Genomic DNA, 15,482 nt, shown 5'->3' with positions numbered 1-15,482 from the left:
AAGACAACAAGTGCAGGCTAATAATAAGACAACATTGTTTATTTACAAGACACATCAATCATGTAGAAATAAGTGAAGGAAATTGAATGAAATACATATAATCACAGTGTTATTACTAAACAAAGTGAACATAAATAAGAGTTCCATCCATGGTAGGCTATATACTCTATCTGTATACATGATGCAATGTAATAGATCGATCAGAGCATTCGGATCTGACCCAGTCACTTTTAATATAGAAATCATACATACAAATGTTAAGCAGATGTTGAGTTTCCTTGAGCTCAACGTGATCACATACAGTCATCTTAGAACTGTAAATTCATAGAGCTAATAGCTAAGGTCCAATAGCCCCAGTAAAAATGTGTTTTAAAACCATCATACGCTGGAATTCAACAACAACAATCCCTCTTTTTATATTGACAACCGGTATACATTCTAGCTTTTCAGTGACAGCGATGTAACGCCGTGAAATAGACATGTCTTCAAATATTTCACTTGGTAGATTTCAATATTCAAAATATTGATCCTGGGGGTTAGTACAGCTTCGGATCATGAGAATACCATAGGCGTGGGGAAAATAAATATTTATTGAAAGTCCCTTCAAACAAACATTGATAAACTACTCTTCTACCTACACTCTTACAGGCATCTTTCAAAGGATAGATGTTTGTTGTCTGTCCAGCTTCTTAACTGACTGAAGAATGAATATAGGTTTTGTATTTTTCACATTCAAGTCTTTCCTTCAACAAGTCATTTCTAGTAGTCCACTCAAATCAGAACGAGTTAGAATTAAATAATACGGCTCCTAGCAACTGAAATTAATATAACCAGAACTATTTTTTAATAGAATTAGACTCACAGTTACTACTGTATGCAGCCAATTCTTACCATCAGTTTATAACTGACATTTGGCTGTATTCGTCAGATCTCAGGGTCTGGTGATCAATAATGACACTGTAGTTACGCTAGAATTTCTATACAAGGATACACCACAAACATGAACGTTGCCTCGTGTACAACAATGAGTAATACAAAACTCTCTCTATATCAACTAGCATCATCATCTTAACACTTAAAGAATCATCCTGACATAATTTCCCTTGCTATGCGAATCTGTCCCTTTGTCTCGTCTATGTGACTGAACGAGGGGGCGGAGCCTCTGTAATGCTGTGCTCCCTTCGGTGTGAAATTAACAGATGTGTGTGAGGAAGAGAAATGTGTGTTGCCAAATCTCTGGCTCATGATAATGAGCCTGCCATGGATGGCTTCAGTATAGTGGCTGCCTGTAGCCTTAAGGCGTGGAATAGCTGTGACAGAAGAGGGGGGGGGGGGGGCAGGGGAAAAAGAAGGAGGGGGAGTGGCTAAGTGGATTTCTCTCCAAACAGCGTTTTTTTTTACGATGAGAGAGGTGGACTGACAGCAGGAAGAGGAAAGGATCTGGGGTTAAATAGTTTTGACTGGCCACAAACACCTTCATTAAAAAAGAAAAAAAAACGTCAATCTGACAATCCCTTCTCAACAATCAGCAGAGTTTTCTGGTACATCTATAAGTACATCAACTATGTACAATTCAATGGCTTTTCTTCTTTTTTGCTTCTCATAGTCTAACTGGTAGTGTATATAAAAAGTGCCATTTTCCCATTGAACACTCTGTATGTAGATGTGGTTAGAACGGACTCTAGGGGCTTCTCTTCGACCGACCTTAGTTGCATGAGATAGTGCAACTGTTTATAAGGCACTGTTACTAGTGTCTACTGTCAACAGCAATCAGGCCTTCTCGCTCATACAGCCTGGAACACTGGCAAAGTGTCCCCCTTCCAGATACAGCACTGTAGGTACCCTGCAGATGGCCTCCAAAAACTATTTTCAACCAATTGCCGGCCGTTCTGCATCTTCATGGCGATACAAAAATGGAAGGACGGTAGCGAGGTCACACCTTGATCTTGATCGCGTCGATCAAAAGATGCGAACGACCACAGCACTGAATGCAGCAATATCAGAACAGCGGGTCGATTTCGACTTGCTCGGAGACGTTTGAGATATTGCTTTTGCCATCTCAGCCGAGGACGTGGATGTCCACGCACCACCTAGACATCAGAGTGTACTGAACATTATTCTATGGTACTGATGAGACATTATGTTTACTGGGGGAAACCCTTGTAATCACGTTGTTCAAAAAACGCTGTTTTGCCAACCTTCCCATGAATTGCATAGGGGCATGTAATGCGTGTACTTCAGAAACTGAAAAACTGTGTGTGTGTGTGTGTGTATGATTGGAGATTTACACATTTCCAGAAGGAGTATTGTCTTTGTCAGACACTTGCAAATCCTAAGAGTATAGTTTTGAACTGGCTTTTCACAATAAAAGTCATTACCGCTATAGTTTTACACGAAGACAATGTAGCATTGACAATCACAGCAAGCCCATATGTAACCATAAAGCCACAGGCTCCTGGGCATGTTGTCCACATGGAGTGTTTTTTTTGCAGTTCTTCTATAGAAGTCCCCCCCTCCCCCATGTGTTATTCCATGCAATGTCCCGGGTACAGAGGATGCTGCTGAGTCTCCATTAGATTACACCCCCTCCCACAGGAGAGAGTGTCAATCAAACGGCTCTGCAGCCACAGAGTTGGGGGAAAGGGGGGCGGGGTGGCTGCAGCAGTATCTCCGCATCTCTGATGGAATGTAGGGCAGGGGGTGGTGAATTACAGTCACCTGCACAATAATCAGACGCTGATTATTAATGTTACACTTCCTGACAAAGCAGGAGGCGGAAGGAGAAGCTGTCGGAGGGGCCAAGAGGAAGACTCTGCCCCCTCACACAGCTAGTGAGCCTGGGCCTCGTCCTTGGCAATGGGAGCTTCCACATCCGTCTCAGGTGAAGCCAGGGGCGGAGACTTAGGCGTGGGCGGAGCCTTAGGCGCAGACGTAGCCTTGGGCGTTGGCGTAGCCTTGGGTGTGGGCGGAGCCTTGGTCGTGGACGGGTCCTTGGGTGTGGGCGGAGCCTTGGTTGTGGACGGTTCCTTGGGTGTGGGCGGAGCCTTGGTCGTGGACGGTTCCTTGGGTGTGGGCGGAGCCTTGGTCGTGGACGGTTCCTTGGGTGTGGGCGGAGCCTTGGGCGTGGGTGGTTCCTTGAGCATGGGCGGTTCCTTGGGCGCGGGTTGTTCCTTGGATGTGGGCGGTTCCTTGGGCGTGGGTGGTTCCTTGGATGTGGGCGGTTCCTTGGATGTGGGCGGTTCATCCTCCTTGGGGGCGGGGCACTTCTCTGCTGGCTCAGCGATGCTTGGTTTGGCATCGTCAGGGGTGTGCTCGTTAGGGATGAGTGGGGCTGTGGTTTTCTGTAGGCAGATAATTGGATGCTGAAAAGGGCAAATGCCATACGTCAAGACATGATTTGATAGGGCACAATATAGCCCCTTTTAAATGGCATCAGTGAAAGGCACAAAATGGCTTAAAAAAAAATTCATAATTTCCCTTCGCTAGAAAAAAAAAACACATATTTTCCCTCTTACCCAGAGTGCTATCTACTGTATCTATGCAGATAGTTCTGGTGTGTTACCTAGTTTTGGAGATATATTCCATAGAGATGTCTGCTGTCACTCCAATACATTAGAGCTGAATGACACACATACATTATTATGGGGTGTACTTAGGTAGAAAAAAAGTTCCTACATGAATATATATTAATTATTATAATTATTTTATTTCAAAATAGATTGTATATAGATGATCTGCCCCTTTAATCTAAAATTGCCATCCCTGGAGTCTTTTTCAATCATGCTAAAATAGCATTGTTTAAATTGAATTGAATCATTGAATTGGATTTCCCAATGCCAATCGTATAACTTCCACCATTGCTGCTGTATCCATGTGGGTGATGCGTCATTTACATGGTTGTACCTTGGTGGAGACCGGAAGTCATTCATTCCAATGGAGGTTAAATGACGGACAGTAACGGACTAGCAATCAGCCTGCGGAACTTTCCTGCTATAACTAACAAAGTGCTTTAGAGGGGAAATACTTCAAGTGAAGCAATTATGCTTTTTACTGTATATTCCGTCAGAGTGAGTGGGTTGCTTTGTTGTCCTGGAGGGAGAGATTCCATTAAGGAAAACAGTCCAGTGAGATAGTGAAAAGCTGCATTAGCCTGGCCCATTGTCTCTGAAGAAAACAATGAAATATTTTCGATTTAAATGCGGATTAATTGGACCTGCGAGACAAAAACACAATTCCTGAATCCCCATGTTGTAGCATTAGCACAGACAACGCTATTGTGATTCATATGAGGGGGGGGGGGGGGGGGGGGGTCCAGGCAGCAAAATGGCAACATTCGGTGAATCATGCACAGGTACACAATGATAACTGTGGAAAGAGCGACACAAAATGGCACAAGGTATGAGTATGTCTTGGAGAAGAGAAACGCTTTCTATTCAACAGCAGTGTTCCCTCCATCCTCTCCTCTATCCCTCCCTTCCTCCTGCTCTCTGTAATTGGTTTAGCCTCTCCTTTATACAGTGTCTGGCAGCCTGGAACCATTTCCATGCCAGACACACAAATATTGAAGGAAGGCTCTCTCTGTGTGTCTGTGTGTCTGTGTGTCTGTGTGTGTGTGTGTGTGTGTGTGTGTGTGTGTGTGTGTGTGTGTGTGTGTGTGTGTGTGTGTGTGTGTGTGTGTGTGTGTGTGTGTGTGTGTGTGTGTTTCTGGTCGACCGATATGGGTTTTCAAATGGCCGATGTCAATATTTAGAGAGCAGGACAGCCGATGGCCGATATATAATGCTGATGTGTTTTTTCTGTGTGCATCTGATAAAATACAACAATTGAATAACAAATGAGACACCTTTTAATGAAATGTCTGCATTGTCCGCCTGCTGATATAATCTACCAAGTGAATAACGTTAGAGCAGAGATTCTGTCCCGCGAACCCACTACTATCTCTCATTAAACACTGTGCCAAGTTAGCCTGGTGTATTGAAGCACAGACAGACACACACACACACACACACACACACACACACACACACACACACACACACACACACACACACACACACACACACACACACACACACACACACACACACACACACACACACACACACACACACACACACACACACACACACACACACACACACACACACACACACACACACACACACACACACACACACACACACACACACACACACACACACAGAGAGATGGAGAGAGAAAAGCAAGAACAAGAAAGTGTGTGTGTGTGTGTGTGTGTGCGTGCGTGCGTGCGTGCGTGCGTGCGTGCGTGTGTGTGTGTGTGTGTGTGTGTGTGTGCTCCCTGGCTCACCGTGGTCTGTGGCGCTGGGTTGCTGCTCTCAGAGGAAGGAGGTGTGTCTGGGTTTGCAGAAGCAGGAGAATCCTCTCGCATCAGTCCTCTTCTGTCCAGGACACTGTAAGACAAAGGCATCAGTCACTAACAACAATCAAACAAGGACGTGGGGTCTGGAGGAAGACGGCGTAGTGGTGGGCGGGGGTTAGGAAGGGCAGCCTTTCTAGTGGAGCCATAGTTAGAATAGACATAGAGAGGCAAGGGGGAAAACCACACACATTCATTCAATCTTTATTTATACTCGATAATACACTGAGTAATTAAACTCATTTACAGTGCCGTCGAGATGTTACATACACAAGTGTCACAGTGTGTTCATAAATATAAAGACATCAGACAATCAGAATAATTGAGAGCACATTTTAAAATACATTAAAAAAAAATAATAAAACATCTTTTAAAAAGAATAAAATAGCTCAAAATTAAAACAGAGGTAATAATTTAAAAACAATTACATATTGTGGTGACCTGATTGGTCATTAAGGTTCTAAACCGACCCATAGACACTAGAGTGTCTAGTTTCAGTGTTTCCTGCAGGGTATTCCATGATGTAGGGGCAAAAAAGCCAAAAGCAGATCTACCAAGTTCAGTACAAACTCTAGGCACTCTAAGTGTAAGCCAAAAACTGGATCGTGTACGACAGGGTCCAGTGGTCCATTCCAATAAAGAACTAATATAATTTGGACAATCTCTAATTATGGCTTTATAGATAAAAAGATTGCAATGCAACTTACGTCGCTCTGCCAGAGAGGCCCACCCGACCTTATTATATAGGATACAATGGTGAGTACCATAACTATCACCGGTGATAAATCTAATGGCTGAATGATAAACAGAGTCTAAGGGCTTAAGAGTGGAAGCCGCTGCATGTCTATAAATCACATCTCCGTAATCCAAAACAGATAGGAATACTGCTTCAACAACTCTCTTTCTACTAATCATAGGGAAGTTGACTCTATTTCTATACAAAAAGCCAATCTTTTTCCGTAATTTACTGGCGAGAACGCCCACATGATATTTAAATGTAAGTCCTTCATCAATCCAAATACCAAGGTATTTGTATTCTGAAACTCTCTCGATATAAGAACTGTTCAGAGTCGATATATGCAAGTCACTATAAACAATATTTTTGGCTTTGGAAAACAACATGAATTTAGTTTTACTGGCATTAAGCACCAATTTTAGACTAATAAGTGCATCTTGCAGGGCGTCAAAGGAGAGTTGTAAATATTTAGTGGCCAGTTGCACAGAATCAGCAGTACAATAGAGAACTGTGTCATCCGCGTAAAGGTGGCTTTGACAGCTGCTCAGAGATGAGACAATATTATTAATATAAATGGTAAATAAGACCGGGCCGAGGATTGATCCCTGTGGAACACCTTTTGTGATGGGTAGAAGCTCTGATTGGGCATTTCCCATTTTCACACACTGAAATCTTTCTGTTAAATAGTTTTGAAACCAACTGCAAGCACCTGTATCAAAGCCAACACTCTGCAATCTTTGTAAGAGGAGAAGGTGGTCAACAGTATCAAACGCCTTAGACAAATCTACAAACAGGGCAGCACAATGCTTTCCTTTGTCAAGGGCTGATACAATGTCATTTATAACTACAGTAGCCGCCGAGATTGTACTGTGTTTTTCTCTAAAACCAGATTGGTGTGGGTACACATACAATCCTGTCCCCCACTCCTAGATACCAAGCAAAATAATGTTTTTTGATTGCTCGTCTATTATATCTAAACTAAAGCATAATAATTACACATTTCTTCTTGACACGGTTGGATACGGACTAAATCTTCCTATTTTGCTATTGGTGGGCATTGGTTACATACAGTACATGCTGACATTTCTAAGATGCAGACTGTCCAACAAAAAACACAAAACCAATGTTTTGTTTAGGTTTACAGCCCTCTGCAAATATAATGTTGTTTATTAGAAGAGTGTACCTCACTTCAGCTTTCCCTCCACTGAACGTGTGCTTATATGGGTCAAGAGGAAGCTTACCTCGGGTATGCAGGCCCACACAGCACCTCACAGCAGTTCTTGATGATATTCTTGTGGCTGTAGGGGTTTTGGATTCTGTTCTTCCCAGACCACGAGCCTTTAATCTGGGCGACACGAAACATACACATTACTGCCTGTTACTGGAGCATTCTACCAAACAGCGTGTCATCTTCCTTTCAACCAACTACAAACCATGTAACCCTTAAAGGAACACGCCAACATTTTGGGAAATCAGCTTACCGTCTTCTCCAGAGAGAGACGAGAAGATAGATACCAGTTTCCTTTCTGTGCGTTCAGTAGAAAGCTATCTGGCTGCATGTTAGCCTAGCTTAGCACAATGAATGGAAGCGGACATGACCGGTTAGCCTTCGGGAGAGGTATTAGTTGGACAATGCCTAGGCTAACGGGTCATGTCCGCTTCCATTCATTGTGCTAAGCTAGGCTAACATGCAGCCAGATATCTCTCTACTGAACGCACAGAGAGGAAACTGGTATCTATCTTCTTGTCTCTCTCTGGAGAAGACGGTAAGCTAATTTCCCCAAATTTTGGCGTGTTCCTTTAAAGGATTATGAGAATACTTGAGCACCCGGGCTGTTGAAAGTATTTCCATGTCTGTTATGACCCTGTTGAGCTCCGGGAGGAGCAACAAACACACCCATGCTGCCTGAGTTTACTAGACACCGGTGTATTCAATCTGCCCTGAATCAGTGCTCTTATTACAAGGAGAAAAACCAGACCCGTGTCCCTTTGTTAAGTGAGTTATTCTTTGACGTTCATTGGTTTGATGATGCCATGTATTTGTTTTGTTCCATTTATAGGCTAATTCCAGTGTCTACCTGATGTATTGATTGTTGTATTGGCTATTACTCTTTGTTCAGAGCTAATGACTTTGTGTTAATTTAAATTTGAGTTTGATAATTATTAGATAAGGGTTTAAATTGAGTTTGATCGTTTTATAAAGCGAATATGAGGAAATGTGCATTTGTTAGCAAGTGTTCATGCAGTATGTTGAATATCTACCAACTGAATGACTTCATGGGTCAAATTATAACACAATACCCATTTCTCCGTTTGTGTAATTCACTTGACGAAGGGGAACAACCATGTCAAAATTAAGTTTTTTTTTTTGTGGAATCTGCTGCCTCTCTCTCCCTAATTCTGGTGCCTCATGTCTCCTATCTGACGTCCCAGGGCGCCAGCCCTCTACTATTAGGTTACACGTAAAAGACTGGCTGCACACAGTCTTCCTAAATAGAGTGAATTGCTCGCCTTCCCGGTTAAAATAATTTCCCTGCGCTTATACCTTATTCAAAAGCACAGTTCCATTTATAGATGCTATTCCCACGGGCTCAAGCTTGACCTACAAAAAGGAATCCCGTGAGGGATTTAACAATTCCTGGTTTAGGTGGAATATTGCAGTATGAGCTACATGGCAAGTGGTGATTAAAATCCCTTCAATATTTCATTGAATAATTCTGAGAAACCACCATAGAGCCATTCCTCCACACACGCATAATTCTTCCTATAATGCATTTTCAATTCTATGCCCACTGTAGCTGAGAAGGCATTAAAAACAATTACCAGACAAAGGTAGTGGCTTAATAGGTCAACAGTCTGCCCATTTGGTACACTAGGGTAGTGCCGGAGTTCGGAGCACGTGCCCGTTCGGAATGGGTTCTCGAGTATCAGTAGACTCCATGGCTTAGGACACATGTGTCATCCCCAGGAGAGACCACTCCAGCCACTCCCGGCTCAAGGTGCCCTCTCTCTTTTCACCCCCCCCCCCCCCCATCTCTCTATCCACCTCTGTCATCCCTTTCTCCCTCTCTCTTTTTACCCCCTCCATCTCCCTATCCTCCTCTCTGTCGTCCCGTTCTCCCTCTCTCGTTCCCTGCTGCTCTCTGCAACATCAGCATGTTTGGCAGCCCGCCAGGCCCCTGCAGGTATTGATGCGTCTATTATTAAACTAATCACAGATGTAGATAGGGCCAAGTTGACAGCCATTGTGCAAGTCCAAGAGCAACATTATTGGTGTGTTTTGCATAGCTACTGAAAACCAGGACTGCCAGCCCAGAGGATAGAGAAAGAGAATACTAAATTAATCATTAAGATAAAGTATGAAAGAGAGCACACTCAACAGCCTTCTAGAACCTCACTCTTCCATCATCTCTCTCCCTCTCTTTTGCTCTCTTTCTGATCTGGGTTAAAGCCTTAGATAAGGCATAAGCCTTGTTATGGTAGTATACAGATACAAGAAATGACTACCTGTGCAGTTTCATCCAGCTACAACACCACTGAGAGCAATTTTCTGTGTGGAGGGGGCTTAATAGAATTACTGGCCCAATAATGAATAACCGGGATGGTAATCTTGAATGAAGTGATTGTATTTGGTTGTTGCTAACCAACTTCTCACATCCCTCATCCCACCCAGACTATTAAGAACCTACTACAAAGAACCTGAGACTCAAGTCAGCTATGAGTAGGATTGTTTTGTTCTGATGGGCGCAACAAAAAAAGCAGGTTATGTTTCATTAACATTCATTAACATTTCTCTCTTATGAGCAGACTGGAATGTGTACTGTACATTCAAAATATTTGCCAAATCAGTTATAGGCTAAATAACAGCTCAAGTTTTGATCAGAGTGGGCAAAAAATCATTCCTTGCTAGACAGTGAGGGCGGTCTAACTTGCTAAGCTACTGTTCACCGGTTGTCTCAGTACAGTGCTGTTGTCAAGGAAACGGCAGAGTGGCCTTAGAACTCTGGTGTGTTTACACCAGGCCGGGCCATGTATTTATCTTTCCAACCACGTGAAGGACACGCCAGCTAATCAACGCACTCCTCTCACATACACACACACACACACACTACATTTGACGATGAATTGAAAATGGGGGACCCTGATGTAAACAAGACGATAGTCTTTCTCTGGTCTGCATCCCCTTAACAATTGTGTGTATTGAGCCGTACTGTATTGTACCCATTCTGCAATCTGTTAATAAAGTTTTCAATCAATCAATCAATCAATCAATCAATCAATCAATCAATCAATCAATCAATCAACATACAACCTATTGTGCTGAAGCAGAGTTGTTATCAAGTCTGTGCTAGCAATGTAACCTACAGTTAGACTCCACATTATCATAATGTATTACTGGGATTGGGTTTTGGAAGTAATCTGGTTGTTAATGAGTGGTTATGGGCAGGTTCCAATTAACTTAATGGAATATACTTATTCTCCATTATGTTTCTAGGCAACAAGGATTTGACAACAATTTTGTCTTTCAACTTCCTGTGAGCTTATAATACTGTATTTAGAGAGGAATTATTAGCATTCTAAGTCAATCTTGAATGAAAAATGCCAAGTCCCTTGTTCTATTTCTTTACAGATGTCTTTGCCATACGGATAATGAGCTAGCTTAACAGTTCTGAGCTTATGAATGCATTATTCGATCCGTTTAGGAATACCTCACACTAGCTAGCTTCTTTACCCACAAGGTTCAGCTCCAGGAAGTGAAGAGACAGCGGCAGAAGTGGGCGGGGCGTATAAGGTGAATAGGAGCATAGAATATACTTACATCCTCATTGGTCGTTTGATTGAGGGAGATAAGGTAGGTGTGGAAGCCCGTCAGTCCCACCACTGACCACAGCGTGAAGAAGCACACCAACACCTCCAGCACCGTGGACTTCAGTTAAGAAAATTACACGGACGGTATTTACCCCAAAGATCACCCATTAAACAGGGAGCAATGTGTGACAGCAAAATGGCAGATAATTCTACTGTACAGCCTCTGTCAAAGTCAGTGATTTTAGAGGACAAGGAAGTATTAAGAGGACAGGGCCAATACAGTATCTCTGCAGTACCACAATAGGCATACTGTGATTTCTAGTTTAATTTGATATATGGCATGGACATATGGTATCTATCATATAAGGTTATGCAGGGCTATTCAACTGGCGGCCCGCAGGCCAGATCCGGCCCGCGGGATGATTCTGACCGGCCCGCCAAAGATTACATGATAATAATAATTAAAAAAAAATAAAAAAAAAAAGGTTTTTAATGTTTTTTTTTTTTTTTTTTTTACTTTTTTCTTTTCATGTCAACGTTAACACGCACAATTGAGCCAAAAGTCACTCAATTAATGACAGATTTCATTGATAAATTGAGGGAAAACTTTGCAAGTCGATTTGATGAATTTGACATGTCCAGAGAATTGATGCATTTTGTGAGCAACCCATTCCAATGTAGCTGCTATTTCCACAAAAGGACAAGAGTTCCTTGCATCACTTCACATTGATGAAGGTCTCCTGCAACTTGAAATAATTGACATGCAAGCATCATCTGCTCTGAAGCAGGCACTTGAGAATGAATCCACCACAACATTTTGGATAAAGTGTATTCATGTCAAGACATTCCCCAAAATAAAAACGCTGGCAATATCTGTGCTAACAATGTTTGGCTCAACATACACCTGTGAATCCAGTTTCTCTCACATGAATGCCATTAAAACAAGCAACGTGCCTCCTTGACAAATGAGCATTTGCATCACTGTTTGCGGGTAGCCCTCACTTCCTATGAACCCTCTTTCTCTGCCATTGCCCAGTCAAAGAAGTGTAATCGCTCTCATTAGATGTGTGTATGTAGGCTAGGCCTGTCTGCCCCCCACCCCCCTGATGTTTGAGAGTTAAGAGTGGACAATAAGTGCTAATAAGATGCTGTCATTTGCTGTTGTTGCACAGACATGAAGCACTTTTTCATAAGCTCAGCTGCACTATAAATGTGTTTTTTTGTTCAAGTGTTGATGTTAGAATGTTCAGATGCACATCATGCACTTGTTTGTTTTTTATTTTATTTTAAATATTGAAATGTTGAAGAGGAGATGTTGCAGTTGTTGCACAGTCATAAATGAAGCACTTTCTGCAGGAGATGTTGCAGATGTGGCACATAAATGAAGCACTTTTTTTGAAAAGTATACTACTTTTGCAATGTAATTAAATAAAAGTTGTGAAAATGTGGTTGCGTGTTGTGTCAAGTGTACATATATTCATAGCACGGGGAGGCGCCGTGGCAGTCCGGCCCCTGGCCCCTTGGGTTTCTGACAATGTGGCCCCCTGAACAATTTAGTTGAATAGCCCTGGTTTACATGTTAGCCTGTTATTCCTATGGTCTTACCTCAACCTTGTTTACCCAAGTTAATCTACAAATAAGCGAGCTCCCCAAAAGTTCTTAAATTCAGTGGCATTCATTTCCCTTTAACAGATTTAAGTGAGAATGAAATGAGCAGAAACAGTATCATCCTGCCTCGTCACGGTGACTTCAAGGGAATCTTTTGTGTTTCTATCCAACGGTGTCTAGAGAGAGAGAGAGAGAAAGAGAGGGGCTGCTGTGTTTGTGTAGCGTGCAGTGGCCGGAGATTAAAAGGATATGTTCCAGGAGTTTCCTTCAACGTGTTCAAAAAGCCAGAAGACACGGAGCCTGTGAAGACAGCAACACAGTTAAAATACCATAGATCACACACACACACACACACACACACACACACACACACACACACACACACACACACACACACACACACACACACACACACACACACACACACACACACACACACACACACACACACACACACACACACACACACACACACACACACACACACACACACACACACACACACACACACACACACACACACACATTCTCTCTCTCTCTCTCTCTCTCTCTCTCTCTCTCTCTCTCTCTCTCTCTCTGACAGTAAATGCATTCCCTGGCCCTCCTGCCGTCTGTCAGAAGGGACATCGGGGTGAAGAAGGGAGAGAATGATGAAAGGGAGAGCGTGTCAGGCAGTCAGTTACTGTTGCATGTCACGACACGCTCCAGGGACATGCTGGACGGAACTGGGTCTCAGTTTCATCAGAGGATGTGTGTGTGTGTGTGTGTGTGTGTGTGTGTGTGTGTGTGTGTGTGTGTGTGTGTGTGTGTGTGTGTGTGTGTGTGTGTGTGTGTGTGTGTGTGTGTGTGTGTGTGTGTGTGTGTGTGTGTGTGTGTGCGTGTGTGTGTGTGTGTGTGTGTGTGTGTGTGTGTGTGTGAGGGGGGGGGGAGAGAGAGAGAGACAGAGAGAGACAGAGAGAGACAGAGATTTTGAACGTGTCTCGTCTAGACTAGAGGGTAGTAGTTTGTTTTTGTTCTGTCACATTCTCGTCATTCTACCTGAGGTTGTACTCGTACCTTCCTTTTTTTTCTTTTTTCTTTTACCACCAATAAGTAAATATGCAAGTCATGGACTGAAAGCATACAGGTGTGCAGATTATCTCTCCTTCAACTAAAAATGTATTCATTAATATCATTATACATGTATAATTTAGATGAAACATAGGCTGACAGCAGGCCAAGGACCTGAATTCGTCAATGAAAAGTATTTATATTTGAATACATTTCCATCATTGTCCATTGAAATAGATGCAGTGTAAAGTTGCACAAATAACTGCTCTCTGAGTGTATCATATCAGCTACTGAGCAAGGGCTCGGTTATTTCACGCACCCAGCAAATCTCTTACATCATAGGTTCAAGTACGATGATGATAAGAAACGTTGTTTAAAGGTGAAGTATTTCGAACGTTCACTATTTGGCCAAAGACATGGCTGGTCTAAAGTAAACAGAACGCAAAGCAGTTTTTTTTTACTTTCTATACAAATATACAAATGAAATACAAATATGTGTGCCGATTTAAGAGACCATTCAACAACTGTAGAAGTACAGTATAATTGCATCATGTGGTGCCTTATCAAGTGCACCGTTGTGGTTCATAAACGAGCCGTTTAGTGAGCTTTGAGTGAGCAGCGCAGCACAGCTGTCAGACAGCAGTTCCACAGCTGAGGTCAATTCTAGTGAGCTTGTGTTGCTCCACGGCAGGAAGGAAATATAGCCCTATCCTAATAACACACTTGCATTGCCAATGTTAACCAGATCGGTAGGGCTTGTACAGGTGTAGGCTTCTCTCCGAGTGCCCTTCTAGTTTCCATTGTGATGCCTTCATCTTGGTGGTAACTTAATGCTAGGTTTTGGCATATTATTGACAGAAAACACTGTACTGTAAAGTGTCAGCGTTGATTATTCCAATAGTGTTGTTCATCATGAGACAAGAATACGCCTTTTCACGCTTGAATACAATGAGAGATTCTTCGCTGACGTGCAATTTGATTTGTGGGCTGGGGAATCTACGCAGCACCACAATATATTGTTTAGGAGACTGTCTGGAACATCTCTCCCCTCCTCTATTAAAAAAGTGCAACCTCTTGCAATTTGGAAATCGGGGTAGTCTGTCAGTATATCACATGCTCTACCTCTCGGTTTACTAAGATACGAAGAGCTTCTTCCCCAGTGCTGTGCGCAGCCTGAATAACTCCAAAGGCTAGTTTTGTATTTTATCCTATTTTGTTTCTGTGTGTTTATTAGTGTTATTAGTCAGGTTTGTGGAAGTGCTGTTTTTGTGTGTCTGTGCATCATGCACTTTGATTATATGCACTTTTACTGTAATTTGTGCCTCTATGCATTATGCACTTAACAATTATGCACTTTTAGGGGATGTTGATATCAACTTTAGCATACTGTCTGTGTTTTTACATATTTTTCCTGTACTGTTTCTACTCTGCTCCTGTATTGGATTAGTTGTAGACACACAGTGTTTGCTCTGTACCTGTATTCCAATGTGGATTTGTCCATACATGGCAAATAAAATCTTTGACTTTGACCACCTCCACTAGATTCTCTCTCTCTCTCTTTTTTTCTGGATACTTACGCATGACCACGTGGACTATGTCGAAGGTGAAGATGTAGATGGTGAGCAGGGAGAGGGACAGGGTGAACAAGTAGAAGTAACGGTAGTTCCTCTTGCCGACACAGTTTCCCACCCAGGGACAGTGGTGGTCAAAACGGTCTGGGGACGAGAAAGAAGGAGAAAGCTATGTTCAAAATGTCATTTAAAAAGGTGCACTCGGTAAGATTCGTAAGACTCATTTGGAATGAGGCCCGCGTGTATATATAGACTCAAACCGTGCACAATTAAGTGGAATCTGTGTGTGTTTTAACAGCTGAGTCCGTTT

The 15,482-nt window shown here is 42.6% G+C and overlaps 1 protein-coding gene across 2 annotated transcripts in view; it reads right to left on the bottom strand.

Moving 5' to 3' along the window:
• Positions 1–27: 27 nt before the first annotated feature.
• zdhhc9 (zDHHC palmitoyltransferase 9) overlaps positions 28–15,482 on the bottom strand; it is a 74,172-nt gene continuing 58,717 nt past the window's right edge. Inside the window, exons 4-9 of one of the 2 annotated variants that reach the window (XM_084332472.1) lie at positions 15,179–15,316; positions 12,805–12,851; positions 10,954–11,058; positions 7,376–7,479; positions 5,330–5,432; positions 28–3,362 (exon numbers count right to left, since the gene is read on the bottom strand). In XM_084332472.1, coding sequence (XP_084188598.1) covers positions 2,829–3,362; positions 5,330–5,432; positions 7,376–7,479; positions 10,954–11,058; positions 12,805–12,851; positions 15,179–15,316 — 1,031 coding nt within the window. In that variant the 3' untranslated portion in view covers positions 28–2,828. The remainder of the gene's footprint in view (positions 3,363–5,329; positions 5,433–7,375; positions 7,480–10,953; positions 11,059–12,804; positions 12,852–15,178; positions 15,317–15,482) is intronic. The other variant, XM_084332473.1, reaches the window with a different exon arrangement.

This window comes from Notolepis coatsorum (genome assembly GCF_963971535.1).
Source record: "Notolepis coatsorum genome assembly, chromosome: 16".
NCBI classification, from domain to species: domain Eukaryota; kingdom Metazoa; phylum Chordata; class Actinopteri; order Aulopiformes; family Paralepididae; genus Notolepis; species Notolepis coatsorum.
Note: the sequence above shows the minus strand (reverse complement) of the source record. Positions and strands in the feature narration are given on the sequence as shown.